At 46.3% G+C, this 19,312-nt stretch overlaps 1 protein-coding gene across 1 annotated transcript in view; it reads right to left on the reverse strand.

Moving 5' to 3' along the window:
• Positions 1-463: 463 nt before the first annotated feature.
• Positions 464-19,312, reverse strand: part of mpp4a (MAGUK p55 scaffold protein 4a) — a gene marked incomplete at both ends in the record, with an annotated part of 60,109 nt that continues 41,260 nt past the window's right edge. Inside the window, 5 exons of the mRNA XM_084311317.1 lie at positions 464-486; positions 6,054-6,112; positions 16,716-16,912; positions 17,490-17,561; positions 17,802-17,887. Of these exons, the coding sequence (XP_084167443.1) occupies positions 464-486; positions 6,054-6,112; positions 16,716-16,912; positions 17,490-17,561; positions 17,802-17,887 (437 nt within the window). The remainder of the gene's footprint in view (positions 487-6,053; positions 6,113-16,715; positions 16,913-17,489; positions 17,562-17,801; positions 17,888-19,312) is intronic.

The following is a 19,312-nucleotide window of genomic DNA, read 5'->3' on the forward strand; positions in this document are numbered from 1 at the left end:
TTACTATTGTTACTAGTGTATGTTACTGCTGTTACTACTGTATTCTGTTACTACTGTATGTTACTGATGTTACTACTGTGTGTTACTACTGTATGTTACTGCTGTTACTACTGTATGTTACTGCTGTTACTACTGTATGTTACTGCTGTTACTACTGTATTCTGTCACTACTGTATGCTACTGATGTTACTACTGTGTGTTACTACTGTATATTACTATTATTACTACTGTATGTTACTACTGTTACTACTGTATACTGTCACTACTGTATGTTACTGATGTTACTACTGTGTGTTACTACTGTATGTTACTGCTGTTTCACCCACCATCATGGGTCACTGTAGGCCAGCGGAGCAGACCGAAAAGGAGAGGTTGGTTAAAGGATAAGACTTTATGTGATATTCACATTCATGGAGCGTTTCAGTGGAATTGCGTTTGCTACGGTGAACAGCTTGGACCAGAGTCAGCTGTTGATATCAGCAAACACTGCAACAGGAAACACACTTGGGTCCATTTAGAATGATTATTTTGTCAAGTTGAAACTATGCTGTATAATGAGATGACAGCACCAGGAATGAAAGTACCAACACACCACCACAATTCTATTTCATTCTGGCCTCCGCTCAGCGTCAGTCACTAACCTCACTTTGTGCACATGCACTGAATAAAAAATTCCACAATGTACCTTTACGTACCAACATTCGTCTGGCCACACCCCTATCCGCTTACCTTCATAAGCAGGTGTGTGGTCACCTACTCGCCTCCTTCTTCACTTTCACCACAAGGAAGTGCCTTCGGTAGATACCCACACTTGACGAGGTTGTTTAGTTGAAGAAAGTTTTATACATGTTTAAATTTTTTCTTGCTTTTTTCTTCTCTCATATATTTAAAAAGAAAAAAGCTAAGTCATAATGTTTACCTCTGAGGGTCGTGCTCACAACGCCACCCTTCACCAGCGGTTCTCCATTGCCGCCTCTGTCGTACGTCTTGGAGCGGGGTTGAGGCTTCTCTCGTGGTCGGCAGCCACGCCCGGTAGGCGTCCGATGGGTAGTTTGCCTCTCCAAGGAGCTGGTGCACCAGCGCCGTCTCCTGTGGGATGGCCTGGTTCTGGCTCTGGTTCCTCTGCTTCCGGGGAGTCGTCCGCTGTAGGGGGCCGGCGCCTTTGGTTGCGGGGGATTTGAGACGCAAACTTTTTGCGTCAGCTCGCTCCCGTCGCAAGATGGTGGCTTGCAGACACGAACGGCCTGGTTTTGGTGAGTTGCTGGAGCCGGATGAGGATGCGTCTGACTCTACATGGCCGATGGAAACAGAGGACTACATGATAGAGGCGGACGGGTTCTTGTTCGAAGGCCCGGTGGAGACATGTCTCCCGCCCATCCAGGTAACACTGGAGGGGGGTGAGATGTCTCCTTGGGGTTCCTCGTCTGCAGATGTTGGGTTAGAACCTCCGACTCGGCGGCGGGATGCCCTGCTATCAGCCACATCAGAATGTGGCTCCTTAACCAGTAGTATGCTGCATGTGAGGGACGCGGGCTCGGAGGGGGAAAGTATGCAGGGGGAACTGCATGCTTTGTTCCCCGAGCTCATGGCGGCGGCGGCAGTCGCAAACGGAATGCCGCTGCCGCAGCCACTGCCTGTTCCTATCCCTGACGATCTCATAGGTCATCTATGGCAACGTCGCCCGGTGAGAGGGGTGGACGTTGTCTGCCCATTTTTCTCTTCAATGGAGGCCTACATCCGTCAGGGACAGGTGGTCTCCCACATCATGGGCCTTACTACCGCCTACGTGCAAGTCACAAGGGTGGTGGGTTTGGTAGAAGGCATGAAGGAGGGCGTGCCTCGGCTTGATAGGCCGATGGCGGCGCTCCTTTGTCCTGAGGTGGTGTGGGAGCCGTTACGGAAGCCGGTTCCTCAAGGGAAACCGGCGAGGCGGTTGGCTTACTGGAGTGACCAGTCATTTATCTCCGCGACGCAATCTCTGGCTGCCACTTCCAACATCGCGCAGCTGGCGAGATTCATGTCCGGAATACTGACGGGCGGCACGGAGCTGACTGATTTACAGCATGATCAGCTCGCCCAGGCGGCAGGAGCCATCCTGCATCTGATTCAGCCGCAGGCTATAGCCGCTGGGAAAGTGCGTGCCCTGGCCACTCTAATCCAGCGCCACCTTTGGCTGGAGCAGGCGCGTGTGCCGGAGAAGAAGAGGACTCCACTTCTGACGGCACCCCTCTCCGATGCTGGACTATTCGGGTCGGACTGCAGCTGATGACCTCAACCTGCAGGGAGATGCAGGAGGAGCGCTCCGTGCTCCAGCCTCATTTCCCCCCGCCCGATGTTGCCGGTGGAGTCAGACGGCCGCTGCATCGTCGAGGTTCCTCCGCCGTGGCCGCCGCTGCTACCACTGCCACTGCTGGACCTTCCGCGAAGAAGGCCAGGAGGAGAGAGGGCGCCTCCGCCACTGCAGCCGGCCCATCTACGCCCGGAGGTGACGGTAGGGATCGTCGTCACCAGCCGCCGATCGTTTACCGTCCCTCTGGGGCTCCACGGGGTGGCAAATCCCGAGCGGCGCGTGGCAGGCGTCGCTAAAACTAATTGACTTTTTTCCTCTGTGGTCCCCCCCTGTTCCCTTCCCGGCCCTACTATGATTTTGTTGAAAGAAATAAAGAGTCCCTCCTAAAGGGACTAAATGGGGAGGCAACGTGTGAATCTTTCGCTAGTATGGGTTTGATAGGAGGGCTAGACGTTACATTCATGTTAGAGCTTAAGCAAGGCCTGCAGCCTACACTCGGTTGAAAACGTTTTTTTTCTGCCTCGACCTGAATCTTCACATAAAGGTAGAGGTTAGTTGTGTGCTCTGTAATGCTCGTATGAAAACGTACCGCGGCTCAGCCGCTCTCTCTCTCTATCAGATTTTCTGTGTCTTACACCATAGATACGGGTGTCGGGTTCACACATACACAACTTGGCCTTGCTATAAACCCTGTTCACAGAGGTGTCTGTGGCTAGCGTGCATTGAATTAGCTTGCGCTGTTCATTAGCATTGCTACTGAAGGTATCATATGGCTGTTGTTGTTGTCATATGCAAGGGTTGGGCTTGCGAGGGGGTACCGGATAAACCCCTCCTTCCCTCTTCTGATTGGTCAGGGGGTTATTGGACTCTCTTTTCATTCGGTCAGGGCCAAGCTGTTAGGCAGCTTGGCACGGGGGGGGGGGGGTTTCCCAGACTCCGCACCTATCACAGGCGGTTGAGTCTTCCGTGAGTTTTAGACCCATATGTAGGGTCTGTTGTTGTCAAGTTGTCGGGGCAGAGCGTAAGAACTTACTGTTCTACTACGCTCGATATACGTGTAACTTGCGTCGGTTGGTCACATGACTCAATGTTACCGTGACTTTTCAATCTATGGCTCACGTGGGAAGTCTCTCTGACGAGTCCCGTCTCTCCTCTGTGGTGAGGGTGAAGGGATGTAAAAATGTAAACAATTTTTACCCTCTGCAGCGTCACGTGGGATTCATGTCAGTCGGTGTTTCTTTCTTTTTTAATAATAAAAAAGAGTGGAGAATATGAAGCACGACAAACTTCTTGTCGTTCTCCCAGGCGACTTGAAGGACCAATGTTGGTGTCTGGTTAGACTATCCATTGATGTGTTGGGTCTCGACGCATACATAGTGCTGGCTCGGGGTGTTTCGGAATAGATCAGAACATAGTTAGAGGGGTCTCACGCCCTTGGGGTGGGCCACTGAGCGCGGTACGAATGGGACCGTCTGGGTGGCGCCCTCTTTTCATGTTTTAGATCGACACGCATACCTACCCCCTCTCCTGGAGTGGGCATGTCGGCGTGGTTAGGGCACGGGACTGGTTCTGGTCGCGCTGGTCCAGGTCAGTTAACCCGTTGTCCGCCGGGGACGCAGATCTGCTATTCTGGTACTCTGAGGGACTTGTGCTTTTTTCGGGGGGAAAAATGCCGGGTCGGCCCGGGTGTCACAGGGTTAGGCGTTATGGAGACCCTTTGTTGGGTACACATTGTACCTGGCACTATCATAAGGGACTGGTTCTCCTTTCTTTCGCTCCTCTCTCACGCATGGCGAAGAGGGGGCTGTTGGGGTGGTCTTCTGGACCTCCTCTGGTAACCCTGTGTGCTTCCCGAGCCGCCGGGCCCGGTCCGAAGTAATGTTTCGTTGAAACCGTAGGCCTGGGATAACCCTTTTTTGGAAACTGAAACACTTGTACTGCGGTATAGCTGGTGTATGCCCGCAGGTGTGTTTTGGAGTTTTTCCTTGAGGGGTTATAGGAACAACCACCGTCTGTGTACCGAGAGGGTGGTTGATTCCCTGGTGTGTTGGAGCAGAGTCAACTCCCGGGTTACCCGGTTGAGTGTGCCCCTGTTCATGACGTCTGCCAATCGTGTCAGTCTTCTCTGCCTCGACCCCTCTGGGTGGGTTTTTTTTGATGGAGGCTTCGTCATGGTGCGCAACAATGCCAGCATACGCCCCTTCCGCCGGGGTGCTGTTTTCAGTTGACCCCTTTGGCGCCTGTCTCGTCCGCAGTGCTCCAGGCTCGGGTCTACAGCCTGCTGCCTGGTTTTCCCCGGTGCGCTGCCTGCTTCCGTTGGTTAACCTTTTGAGTGCTTTACGGCCATGCTGACTGCCTGTGTTGCAGGGTCAGTGTGCCAGGCGGCGTACTAATGGGGGGAAAGGGCCCGCTCTTGGATGGGCCCTGTCCGAAAATACGCTGGCGATGTGGGGGGTGGTGTCACTAAGTGACCGCCTGGTGGGGTCTTGATGCCTGGCGTCATTGACCTCTCCGGGCCCCCGTTTTCCCGGGGATCCAGTCCCTTCAGTGGGTCTGGGTCTTCCTTCGTGCTCCGCTGCTACGGCCTTGCCACGGGGTTGAGTTCGCTCTTGACCCCGTGATTTTGGGGGAAGTAACGAGGGTTGTTCCTTCCGTTCGTTCCCTGGTGGCATGCGGGTTGTGCGTGTGCGTAGTCGTGGGGTCAAGCCGCGGTGTGCTCACCCTGTGCGTTGAGTTGCTTGAGTTCCTCTTCGCACGGTCGGATCCGTCTCCCTCCCGTCCTCCAATAGGGAGGGTATCCCTCCATTAGGGAGGGTCGGGGGGCTCGGTCCTCCCCGGTCTGATGGTTGTGGGGGGCCTCAGCGGGGTACATTTGTCGAGCTTCTGGCTTCCGCTCAGCTCCTCTTGTGCAGACTGACGCTGAGCGGAGGCCAGAATGAAATAGAACGTAAGGTTATGTATATAACCAAGTTCTATGAATTCTGGTGACGCTCAGCGTCAGGACGGCGCTGCGGCCCTTGATCTCGCCTTGTGGTGAAAGTTTGGGAAGGAGGCGAGTAGGTGACCACACACCTGCTTATGAAGGTAAGCGGATAGGGGTGTGGCCAGACGAATGTTGGTACGTAAAGGTACATTGTGGAATTTTTGTGCGCAAAGTGAGGTTAGTGCAGACTGACGCTGAGCGTCACCAGAATTCATAGAACTTGGTTAGCTCTCAGCTCTATAGCTTGATCTGCTGGATGGTTGGTTGGTTGGTTCACAAATGTGTCCTCCTGGCATGTTCGCATGAGGGTGTGTGTGTGTGTGTGTGTGTGTGCGTGCGTGCGTGCGTGCGTGCGTGCGTGCGTGCGTGCGTGTGTGTGTGTGAATTAATGCATGTTGGATGCATGTGCGTCAAGGTCCCTTGTTTCTCAGTGTCCGTTTCAGACCCAAGGGAGAGCTAGCTTGTGTAGCATTCCATGGGTTTGACGTGTCAGGCTAGGTTTAAGTGGATGTTATTAAATAGAATAGATCCCCACTAGGCATTCCACTTTGTTTAAATTTTTTGTTTTGGTCTGATGTGTGGGTTGGGGTTTAATAACTTTTTATATTGAATTTCTCCAGAGCTCTCTTTGCAGAACCTGAGGTGTAGCCAGCAGTAGCAACATCTCCTCTCTCCTCATGTCCAACACACGTCAAACCAAAACAAGGAAAATGCAACAAACCAAGTGGGGCTCTTTTGCCTAGTTTGTCGGCATTACAAATTCTACTGTTAGTTTCTCACTGGGTTTGATGCAGGTGTGGGTCTGGAAGGGCTGACACCACCACTGTTCTCTCTGCTTACTGGAGAGAGAGAGAGAGAGAGAGAGAGAGAGAGAGAGAGAGAGAGAGAGAGAGAGAGAGAGAGAGAGAGAGAGAGAGAGAGAGAGAGAGAGAGAGAGAATCCTATTATTACGTTATAGGAGAAAACATCCCATGCATATATATATATGTACATACACACAGCGATGCAGTCGTGCACACACGCGGTTACACGCCGTTGTAGTAGATCACTGAGGCAGAAGTGCGCGCGGATGTGCATGCGCGCACACAAAAATGCATTCACAATTGTCACTGGACTCGTCGCGCCGTGCGGCAAGTACCCGGCCGCACTTATCACCTAGACTTTGCATAATAATAGGATACCGATAGCATAACAACGAGAAGAGCCAAACCAGAATACAAGCCCTGTACCAATTGGTGGGGGGTTGCTTGATCTGTGGTCCCGACTGGAAGGATGAGACATTAAGTTGTGCTTCAGTCTCTGAAGGAAACTGTCCTTCTGTAAACTAACTCTAAGTTACATTGTTAATTTAGTTTGTATTTACTTTTCTAGTTTAAGTTAATTCAATTAAAGAAATTGTAACTACAATTACATTTAAAACATTTATGCATAATAATCATCTGTTCTGTGCGCAACCGAGGGAACATGTATGCGCGTGCGCGTGCACGTGGCGTTTGGGCAGTTCCCATATTACGACTGCACCACTGCATACACACACACACACAACACACACACACATACATACATACAGTGTTGTAGTACTCGAGTCAGAGTTCTGATTTTCAGGACTCGTGACTCTGACTTGGACTCGAGCCTTGACTGCATTCAGACTCGGAAGGTGCAGACTCTGACTATTGTTTTTGTAATAGCCCCTAACGTTAGCTAAGTTAAAAGGATATGGATATATTTGATTAATCCCTCACAGGGAAATTCAATGACATACACATACAGCTCATAGTCTCATTAAACAATAATTTCACAATCATTACATTTTTACAGTAATAATAGTACAACAAAAATTCAAACAGGCATGTACATTTGTTGACACATGTCGACTACAGTATGTCTGAGACAGCGTATGTATAGTCTGCTGCAGCCAGCACTGAAATGCATCTGCGCCTCGGCAGGAGGGAGGGAGGAAAGAATTAAGGTCCTGAACCACAGTTGCAGCAGGTAGAGGTGGGGTTAGGCTCTAAAACAGCTTCCCCAGGCTTCCCAAGAAAGATGCCCCGATTTGACTTTAAACACGTTTTATCATGGTCTGAATCTCCTGCGCGATACCCAGCATGACTGTTGGTCTCAGTTGTTCATCTGCTTGATACGCAGCAGTTCAATGTGGGAGACTTCAATCCTGGCTAATGCCATTGCCAAAGGATTTATGTCCTTCCGAATTCTTTTTAAACAAAACCAGTCCCAGATGACGATCGCTCCCAAACCGATCAGCGTGAATGCGAGGATCCAGATATCCTCCACATCTTCAATCTCAAGAGGAAAAAGACATACGGCATTCCATTTTCCCCAACTGTCAATAGAAAATCCAGATTGAAATGTTCCAAGCGGGCAGATCGGATCAGCCGTATCCTGCTTCCTTGAAGAATTATTAGCTTATTAGATCCATATCGAGTGGGTTTGAGTAGGGGGTTGATTCCTTTGAAAAAAGTAGAGTTGACACGGCAAGACAGGCTTCAGGGAGGCAGTTTGAGGCAGCGGTAGGAGCGGCCTTGAGACCTAGGGAGAGGGAAAGTTATACGGGTATAGCTAGCCAACGTTAGCTAAGTTATACGGGTATAGCTTGCCAATTTGTGTACCATCAGTGTCAGTAGCTAGCTAGTTAAGCTCAACAGAATCATATAATTAGAACCAAGTTATTTATTTATAGATGACATACATTTTTAAAACCCCTTAATAAGCCTGATCGGCCCGATACCGGGCCGAGATGTATTTCACATTACAAATAGATCAATACAGTCCGTATTAAAAGCTAGCTACGTCACATGTACGTATTTTACATCGTCGCCCACACAACATGTGTACAGAAAATAGCTAACATTGTTACTTGGACTGTTAGCTGGCTGGCTGAAAATAGGTGTACTAAATAAAAAAATTTAGCATAGCTTTTGAATAGTATGGTCTGACTGGCTCTCTTCTAACAATATCACACCCTCCATTACTCAACTACAGTGTAAACATGTAGACTCACGGAGGATAGAGTGTGGTTATAAGAGAAACCTTTTCTTTAATATCCATTAGAGCAGTGGTTCTCAACTGGTCTAGCCTCTGGACCCAACATTTTCCTTAGTCATTAAGTCGCGACCCAAATTTTTTAACCACTATGATTTATTTAAAAAAAGATTTTTGCAGTAATACACAATCTTTCATGCACTGTTAAAAACATGAAATAAACACAAAAAGGTGCAACAAAAGTGCAACTAGGGCTAAAAACCCAATGAAATAAAATAATAATAGATAATATGCTTCTTAGCAGATTTCTTAGCTTAACATAACAGACCTACGTTTGGGGGAACTAATGGGATAACTGGGGTTGCAACAAAAGTGCAAATAGGGCTAAAAACCCAATGAAATAAAATAATAATAATAAATAATTATGCTTCTTAGCAGATTTCTTAGCTTAACATAACAGACCTACAGTAAGTTTGGGGGAACTAATGGGATAACTGGGGTTGCAACAAAAGTGCAACTAGGGCTAAAAACACAATGAAATAAAATAACAATAATAATAATAAATAATATATCCTTCTTAGCAGACTTCTTAGCTTAACATCCCAGGGAACTAATGGGATAACTGGGGATGTTGTTTGCTCCTGACAAGAGTCTCAAAGTCTGGGGTGATGGTAGACAAAGCAACTCTGAGGTCATGCTCAATGTCCAATCTGTTCCTCTGCTTTGTCTTCAGCTGGACCAGAGCTGAGAAGCCACTTTCACAAAGATAGGTAGTGCAAAAAAAATCACACATCCACTACCGACTCAAAATGGCCCCGCGACCAGTGATGTACCTGAACGCGTTCAATGAATGATCGTTCATGAACGCGTTCGTATTTTGGGCGAACGTGAACTGAACGTACTGTACATCCGCTAAATGAACGTAATTGAGAACGCGTTCATTCTCAGCGCTGTATAGCTGCGTTCAAAAGTGCGCCTGTTACCCCCTGGCTACGTCATCAGACTCCTCACAACAAACAGACCAGACCGGAACCGCGGAATCGGCGAGCAGAAGCCGAGAGCAGCAGCAGCACTCGCTCAGAGTCAGACTCTACCTCTACGACGTCGGCGTATGAGCATTTAAAAGAGTTTAACGTTAAAGTCAGTACTGACTCAGACGGAAAAAATCTAACGTTTTTGTCTGTAAACTTTGTCCACCCGGTTTGAAGGAGCAAGTCCGTACATCGACGACAGCAAGCCTTAAACGGCACATTGAGAATAAGCAAACGTCCTGTTTTTGTTTTCATAATAAAGACAATTCAAGCAATGTTTTTCCTCATGTTTTTGAAAATATACTGTAGAGATGAAAGCTGCAGCTGCTACTAGTGTGGACTGAATGGGCGGCAGAAAAGCGTTATGGAAATGCCAGTATTCCGATTGCTGTCTGTGGTTCAATAATTTTTACAAATAATAGCTTGCAGCAACGTATTGAAAAAAGAACTAACGAAATGGGCCGTTCAATATCTCCTTTATGTTCGAAATGTCAAACAGATCTGGGTACCTACTATCACTACTTTTGGGAATGTAAGTGTTTATCCAGGTTCTGGGGCCAAGTGGCACGTGAGTTAAGCGACATTTCCAAGGTGAAAATAAAGAAGGATCCGGGGAGCTTTCTTACTCGGACTCCCATCAAAGGAAATTTATTTGACACCCTTACAATTCAAACTATTTGATAAACTTCTACTTTCAGCCTGGAAATGCATTCTGATAAACTGGATTAAGGATAAGCCTCCATCTATACAAATGTGGTATAGAGAGATCTTCGGTGTGCTACCCCATGAAAGATTCCTTGCAATGCATAGAGGCAACGACGCTTCCTTTCAGGAGGTGTGGGCCCCACTATTAGACTATTTTCCTGCTGAAATGTCTTGGATCCTTCTAAAAGCCCAATGCCCCAGACCTAGGATAGAAAAAAATAAATATATGCATGTCTACATGTGAATGGGCTCGAGGCAAGTGCAATACTGTACAGTGCCTGTCTTGGTTTTGCTTTCCTTTTTGCTTGTTTTTATTTTTATTTTGTTTTTGCTTTCTTATGGTGTGGATGATGGCATAGATGAACTGGAGGATTAGTTCATTTTTAAAACCATCAACTTTAGTTAAACATTTTGAATTATGAACTATGAACTGAACTAGTTCATTAAAAAAAATGTGAACTGTGAACTGAACTAGTTCATGTAGAAAGTGAACTTTCCCAACACTGCCCGCAACCCACTTTTGGGTCGCGACCCACCAGTTGAGAAACACTGCATTAGAGCAACTGTTGTCCAAAACAGGACAACAGTTCAGGGCTTAGGGCCACGTCCAGATGGCAGGAAAGATTAAGGGCCGTAAAGGCAATAACGTTCAGGTTTGTTCGACCCGTGAGATATAATCACGAAAATAACGTGTAGAATATTTCTTTCCTTGCTTTGCGTTCTGCTCTATGGGATATTACCTCGTTACTTTGAAAGATTCCGCTACATGCACTTTACACTGGTCTGGCCACGCCCCTGTCTGCCTATATGCATATAAGCGAGGGGTGTGACCGTACTTCCGCTTTCCCGTTTCTTTCACTTCAGGAAGTGCTCGCTATACGCACACGGCAAACAAGTGGGATTTAGCTTAGTTCGTTTTTGTGGTTGCTATTTTTTGGATCCCAAGAATGGTATCACCACCCGGACCTGGGTAGTATTTTTCTGGGCTCCACCTGCGATTCTCCGTCACAACCTCCTCTGTGCGCCGCGGGGGTTCCCTAGTCCCATGTTCGTGGCGAGAGGGTGAGCCCCGGCGGTGTGCGGAGCTGGTTGTGCACCGCCCAGAGACTGTTGGGTGCCCCTCTTCAGTGAGGAGGCCCTCCGGCTCCGGCGTCCCCTCCAGGAGACCCCCGGCCAGCCCGGGCGCGGCCTCTTTGGTGGAGGATGACTTGCGGCGCAAGCTCTTTGCTTCTGCTCGCTCCCGCCATTCGGTGGTGAGCGACTGTGGCGAGTGGTCTGGCAGCTCCACCAGCACTCCCTCCTCCCAACCTCTGCCATTCGCCCCGGTGGCAAACGGCGCAGAGTGTGGTGCGTTGAGCGCCCCTCACTTGTGAGAGATCAAACGGACCCCAAACACGGGCACGGTCTGTCTGATGGCAGACGATTGCGGCACAAGTTCTCCGCCTGCTTGCTCCCGCCGTTAAGAGCGGTGCTGAAGCAAGCACCGCTTCGTTCAATAAAGAGACACTCTTAGGAGGGGCGGATTTTTATTGATTTGGGTTTTAGTGAGTTTTTCCTTACCTTCGCGTGGGGTATGTCTGGGAGTGTTTGCATTCATTCATTTATTTGCATTTATTCAAAAAGAATTGGACCTTATGGTGTTCTTGTTTTGTTCTTGACTTATTGTTATGTTTCTTCTTGACTTGTATAAAGAAGACGTGTCCGGCCCATGGGGACATTAACGTGTGTTGTCGGGCCTTACAAATACATTTGATTTGATTTGATTTGATTTATTGAAGCAGCGTGTAAACATTTCACTGAATGTGTTTGTGTATACTGTACCTTGAACGTGGAGTGCAACAGGGCAATTCTTGCTTGTGAATGGAGCAGCTGGCCTAGGGCTCGCGGTTGGTGGCTAGCTTTGTGTTGTGGTTTTTCTAAACAGTGGCGCGTGCATATGGCCATGTTCTCACGTATGGGTCGCTTGGGAAAACCACACACGGCTGGAGACACTCTCCGGTTCACCCCGTATGTTTCTTCGCTCATGTGAGGTTGGTTGGGGGGGGGGTATAAACCACTCCTTGGAAGTGTTATATCAATTGTTGAAGTTCTGACTGTGCGTGTGACGAGGAGGTGGTATAAAATGAGCGCTCCTTGGGTGTGTTCCCCCTCCCTCTGCCCCTCTTCCCTGTTAAAACTCCTCTTCACCTAAAAAGGAAAGAACAAAGCAAAAGCTCTCTCTCCTGTCTTTTCATCTAACCCCCTATTCTCCCCCCCCCCCCTCAAAATACTACGTTTTTAAATAAAAAGTCCCTCTAAGGAGTGGCGAGTTTTGTTGTAACAAGTGTGTGATCCTTCACTATGTATTTTGGGTATGCCTCGTACGAAATAAACAATGGGGCCCCCGGCCCGCTATCTTTTCTTTATCTTGGCTGGCAGCATTTCTTGTTTGTGAAGAGAGCCACGGGATTCATGCGAACGCGTTTTTTAAACAAACCCTGAATTCACGATTGGTGTTTTGCTATTGTGTGTTTGGCTTTTCAAAGCAATGTACATCAGCACACGGCCAAGGGCACTGCCCCTCTCTTCACCCTGTATATGTTGTTGCTTTACGTGGTGAAACATGGCGGGTGGCAAGTTTTTGCTTATGAAATGGAGCCGTGGGGTCTTGGGTGGACGCGTCTTTTAAACAGACGTAGTCCCTGACCCCACAGTCTGGTGGTTAGCTGTTGTGTTTGGTTGTTCAAAGCAATGAAGCAAGCACACGCTTGCATATGTATTTCATTTGTAAATCATCGCATGGCTAGTAGCGCCGCTCCTTGTTTCGCCTCATATGTATAAACCCTCCCCTTTGGGTATGTTATAGCCTTGCTAGAAAGCTGACGACGGGTGGTGAGGACAGGGGGGCGGAGAGATATGGCCCGAGAGATATGTCCGTGAGTTGAGGTCTGCGTGGCAGGTCCCAACTCGCGTTGTCAATTGAGAGGTCTCTCCGGGATAAACCTGGCGTCTTCCCCTCTTGTGTGAGCGGAATTTGTGACGGATGGTTTTTTCCCCAGGCTCTGTATGTAAACCCCATGTCAGTGTCCTTGCGAGGACCGGTCTTCTCCCGGTTTTACCCAGATAGCGGGGAGAGACGTTGTGTTAGTGGCTCTTTCTTATTAGAATTCGCCCGCCACCGTTCTCAGGTCTTACGAGCCTAAACGCTGTTCGATATCAGCGCTTGGTCTTACGGGACCGATATCAGCGCCTGGCCCCGGGCATGTTCTCAAGTGTTTATTTGAAACAGCCTTTTTTAGGGGCCGGCGCGCCCTGATCTGTCCAACAGCATAACGGCGTTTATGCAGTCGGCTGGGAAGGAGTTTTATCTCTACCGAGCGTCAGGTCACTGCCAGCTCGAGGGCTCGCATGCATTTCCGGGGGGAAATGGCGGGGCAGATCAAGCGTCGACAGGGGGGTTTCACGCCCATTTAACACAAAAGGATGATCCTCATGCATTACAAATTTGCATGAAATTCAAAACAGAGTGATGCACAAAATAACGTAAAAGAAAATAATAATTGAAAACAATGAATAAAGTGTGCAGGACATAATAGGGGGAAGAAAACGTTAGGAACTTGTTACATTCACCCACACAAGGGCCAAGGAGCTCTCTCTCTCTTTCTCTCTCTCTAGTAAAATAATGGCGTTAAAAGAATTGTGTGTTTAGTTTAGTTTATTTATTTAGCACATTATTTAAACAAAACAGTGCTAGGAGGGAACGAAGCCCGAAGGGCTTGTACAGAGTTACACTCCCATTGTTGTCCATAAACAATATGGACGAATTACATGTAAACATGGACTACAAAATAAACTATAAAAACAGGATCAGAGACATAAGGCAGACACTAATGCGAAAACATGGCACATTTACACGAGTCAGTAACAAGAACAATTATTATAATTGTTATTTTTATTTTTTTTGTACAAGAGGGCAAAGACAGAGGAGAATAGCATATTAACGGTATAATGAGGAAAAGGAAACAAGCAGTCATACTAACAGAAGATGTAACACTGATGACACAGGAGTAACTTAATGTGACAGTGATTTATGATGAAATTAAATGAGATTTTAATTGTTTTTTGAATATGGATAAGGAGGTTGTTGACCTCAATGTTGAATTTAGAGTGTTCCAGGGTTTGGGGCCACTAGAGCTAATGTTGAATTGATGGCTAGTTGTCCGACAGAAAGGTAAGTGGAGTTTATTGCTATGGTTTGTTGGATATGAGTGAAAGGTATCAGGAAGATCTTGCCTATTGTTAATGAACTTGAATATGAATGAGCATGTTTGAAGGGTATTAAGTTTGTCAATTGATAGTAGTGAATATTTGTGGAACAGAGGTGCAGATGGTTCATATGGTAGAGTGGGACATTATCCTGAGGAACCTCTTCTGGATTATGACTAATTTGTTGAGATATGATGGATATGTTGCAGCCCAGACTATATTACAGTAGTTAAGGTAAGGAAATAAAAAGCAATAATACAAGGTTAGAAGGGCAGAGGGATGTATCATGGGGCAGACCTTTCTCAAAATTCCAAGCATCATCATTGACTTTTTGCAAACATTGTCAATGTGATTATGCCAATTTAATCCTTCGTCTATAGTAACTCCTAAACATTTTGTGCAAGGCACTTGGAGAATTTCATTTCCATTAATTAATATTTTAGATTCTTCTTTAGGGTAGTACTTATTTTTGTTGCAGAAGACCATGAAGTTAAATTTTTTGACATTTAGAGTAAGCTGGTTGCATTGAAACCAGTTAGAGACTATTTTAAATTCCTCATTCATGCATACAATCAGGGACTTGAAGTCATGATGAGTAGCTAAGAGATTGGTGTCATCCGCGAATAATAATGAGTGTAGAGTATTACAGGACATACCCAAATCATTAATGTAAATAAAATATAATAGAGGGCCCAGAATGGAACCCTATGGAACCCCAAAGAGGATCCTTGATTTGACAGATGAGCATCCATTGGATGACACAAACTGCTCTCTGTTGTCTAAGTAGTTAGTGAACCACTTGAGGGCAGTATCCTGAACACCATATCTATTGAGTTTAGAGATGAGAATGTTGTGGTTGACAGTGTCAAAAGCTTTGCTCAGATCTAGAAAGACACCAATAGCAATTTTTTTGTCATCAAGTGCTGAGGAGATGTTGTTGACGAGCTGTAGCAATGCATGTTCTGTGGAGTATTTTTTACGGAAACCATACTGTGGTTATACAGGATGTTGTTCGTAGTTAGATGGTTAGAGATTCTTGAGTATACCAGTTTCTCTAAGACTTTTGAAAAGCAGGGCAAAATAGATATAAGACTGTAATTGCCAAAGTCCTTTGGGTCTCCAGATTTATAAATTGGTATGACTTTGGCGATTTTGAGGTTGTGAGGGATGATACCGGATTGAAGGGATAATGATAGAATATGAGTTAGATGGGCGGCTACGTGGCGCAGTGGGCAAGGCGCTCGCAACAAATGCTGGAGACTGGGCTCGAACATTGCTTTCAGTTTAGCTGGTCGTCCACAGTAATACACATTGGCCGTATTACGGGGAGGGAAACTGAAGGGTGGGGATCGGGCGTTGTGGACAGCGACTCCTACAGGTCGGTTGGGGCGGCTACGTGGCGCAGTGGGCAAGGCGCTCGCAACGAATGCTGGAGACTGGGCTCGAACAGGATGCGTCCTGTTCGAGCCCCGCTCTCCACATTGCTTTCAGTTTAGCTGGTCGTCCACAGTAATACACATTGGCCGTATTATGGGGAGGGAAACTGAAGGGTGGGGATCGGGCGTTGTGGACAGCGACTCCTACAGGTCGGTTGGTGCGCCTGCACAGTAGAATCAAGAAGCGACGGGGGCGGGGCCCCTCCAAAGCCCAGACCCTCGACGCTGAAAGATCGAGCCGCGCAGGTGAAAAGATGCGACGGCTGTTACCTCGAGTATCGGAGGGGACTCGTGCTATGTATGACTTAGTCCACATTGCAGCCGGCTTGTGGGAGGCAAGAAACAACGTTCGAAGACAGGGGAGGGTTGAATTGGACGATATGAAAAATTGGGATGGGAGAAAAATAGAAAATGGGAAAAAAGGGGATAAAAAAAAAAGAATATGAGTTAGAGGATGGATGATATAATCAATAGTTTCTTTGAAGAGACTGCTTTTGATCCCATCATGACCTTGAGCGGAGTTTTTTAAGATCATGATTATCTCGTACACTTCCTTAGTACTAGGAGGATCAAAACTTGGGCGTGAGGAGAATTGACCATTGATCCGACTACAAGGGTGTTAATTCCGTGTTAACTTTGACAGCCTTAATATATATATATATATATATATATATATATATATATATATATATATATATATATATATATATATATATATATATATATATATACACATAAACATGCACATAATACACAAAAATAAAACAGGACCCTCCCAACACCCACCTCCCCTGACCCAGGATCACCCCCCAATTGGGAACTTTCTTGTAGCTTAGTATTGAATGTGTCATGTGGCTTGACAATTTCATATTCCTAGTCAAAATATCCTTAAAAACATCTGTATTCTGAAAACCATGGCTATATCTACATTTTATAGGACACAAAAAACTGAACTGGATCAAGGACATAGAATTCCAAAATGGATACAACTAATTCCAATTACATTCTTCAAATTCATATCCTACCTCTTGAGCATGGTGGTAGATGGTATGAGTCCGGCACAGGAAGTGGTGCAAGGGAGCTTCCTGGCCTGCCACCAGTGTCCATCGGTCTGGTCCACTATCTCCAGCAGGTCTCCTTTAGTGAAGGGCATCCCTGCATCAGGACATGGGATAGCTGGGTCCTGCAGAGGACAGTAGTCCACCATTGCACGCATATACACCTGGGGGAGAGAGACATTGAAACAAATGAGAGAGAGAGGCGATAGCTGAGGCCCTGGACAAGAGAGAGACAAACACAGGATAGAGATAGAGATAGAGATAGAGATAGATAGACAGACAGACAGACAGACAGGCAGGCAGACAGACAGACAGACAGACAGACAGACAGACAGACAGACAGACAGACAGACAGACAGACAGACAGACAGACAGACAGACAGACAGACAGACAGACAGACAGACAGACAGTAGGCCTATTCAGCCACTAGATGTCGCACTAGAGCACCAGCATATTGTTTATCCAATCAGGTGCATTCGACGTGGAGAAATGGGAAGTAGGGAGGGGATACATGCCTCCAACATGTATTCATTTTCGATGTTTGGATGTAAATGATAAATTAATTAATCAATAATTTGGGGGAAAAGCAATACTTTTATTCTGCACCTTTTGAAAGTTGTATTGTTTTGAGTAAAGCAATGTGTTTGAATAGGTTTATTTATTCACACACTTTAATCATCACTTTCGCTGGGGATTGTGGGCCATTCCCTTGGGTGAAGTACCTGTATGATGTATCTTACCAGTGTCTGGCTGGTGGTTGTCTGTATGATGTTGGGAATAACTTTAAACAGGATGGTGCCTTGGGACTGGATCTGGAGCAAAGCGACAATAGACGTAGACGTTGAGGTGAAAATGATAAGACAGACAATCCTGGACATGCACACACATACACACACACACACACACACACACACACACACACACACACACACACACACACACACACACACACACACACACACACACACACACACACACACACACACACACACACACACACACACACACACAGGCATGCATGCACGCACACACACACATGCAGTGTTTCTTACCAGTAGCTGTATAACCTCCTCTGGTTCCAGACCTCCTACTGGGTTTCCATTCACCTCTACTAACAGATCACCTGGATGGAGCAGACCTGAGATACACGCACGCGCACACACACACACACACACACACACACACGAACACACACACACACATCAATAAACAAATAATACTAGTACTAATACTAATACTACTAATACCACTACTACTAATAATAATAATAATAATAATACATTAGATTAGGTAGGTAGGTAGTGAGACAGCCAATCATAACAAACACACAAGGATGGATGGAGGCTAAGAGAAGACAGTGGAGAAGATATGGTATTGAGGTGACTGAGTCTAATGCTAGTCTAATTTTGTGATTTTAGCTTTTGTTTGTCTCTGAATACAGAGAGAGAGAGAGAGAGAGAGAGAGAGAGAGAGAGAGAGAGAGAGAGAGAGAGAGAGAGAGAGAGAGAGAGAGAGAGAGAGAGAGAGAGAGAGAGAGAGAGAGACAGAGACAGAGACAGAGACAGAGAAATACAGAGATACAGAGAGAGGGAGAGAGAGAGAGAGAGAGAGAGAGAGAGAGAGAGAGAGAGAGAGAGAGAGTGTAAAACAGAGATACAGTATGTGACTGAGTAAAACAGAGAAAGACAGCATGTGAGAGTGTAAAACAGAGAAAGACAGTATGTGAGTGTAAAACAGAGAAAGACAGCATGTGAGAGTGTAAAACAGAGAGAGACAGTATGTGAGAGTGTAAAACAGATATATACAGTATGTGAGAGTGTAAAACAGAGAGAGACAGTATGTGAGAGTGTAAAACAGAGAGACAGTATGTGAGAGTGTAAAACAGAGAAAGACAGTATGTGAGTGTAAAACAGAGAAAGACAGTATGTGAGAGTGTAAAACAGAGATATACAGTATGTGAGAGTGTAAAACAGAGAGAGACAGTATGTGAGAGTGTAAAACAGAGAGAGACAGTATGTGAGAGTAAAACAGAGATATACAGTATGTGAGAGTGTAAAACAGAGAGAGACAGTATGTGAGAGTGTAAAACAGAGAGAGACAGTATGTGAGAGTGTAAAACAGAGATATACAGTATGTGAGAGTGTAAAACAGAGAAAGACAGTATGTGAGTGTAAAACAGAGAAAGACAGTATGTGAGTGTAAAACAGAGAAAGACAGTATGTGAGAGTGTAAAACAGAGAGAGACAGTATGTGAGAGTGTAAAACAGAGAGAGAGACAGTATGTGAGAGTGTAAAACAGAGATATACAGTATGTGAGAGTGTAAAACAGAGAGAGACAGTATGTGAGAGTGTAAAACAGAGAGAGACAGTATGTGAGAGTGTAAAACAGAGATATACAGTATGTGAGTGTAAAACAGAGAGAGACAGTATGTGAGAGTGTAAAACAGAGAAAGACAGTATGTGAGAGTGTAAAACAGAGATATACAGTATGTGAGAGTGTAAAACAGAGAGAGACAGTATGTGAGAGTGTAAAACAGACAGAGACAGTATGTGAGAGTAAAAC

This window comes from Notolepis coatsorum, assembly GCF_963971535.1.
Source record: "Notolepis coatsorum genome assembly, chromosome: 3".
Classification (NCBI taxonomy): domain Eukaryota; kingdom Metazoa; phylum Chordata; class Actinopteri; order Aulopiformes; family Paralepididae; genus Notolepis; species Notolepis coatsorum.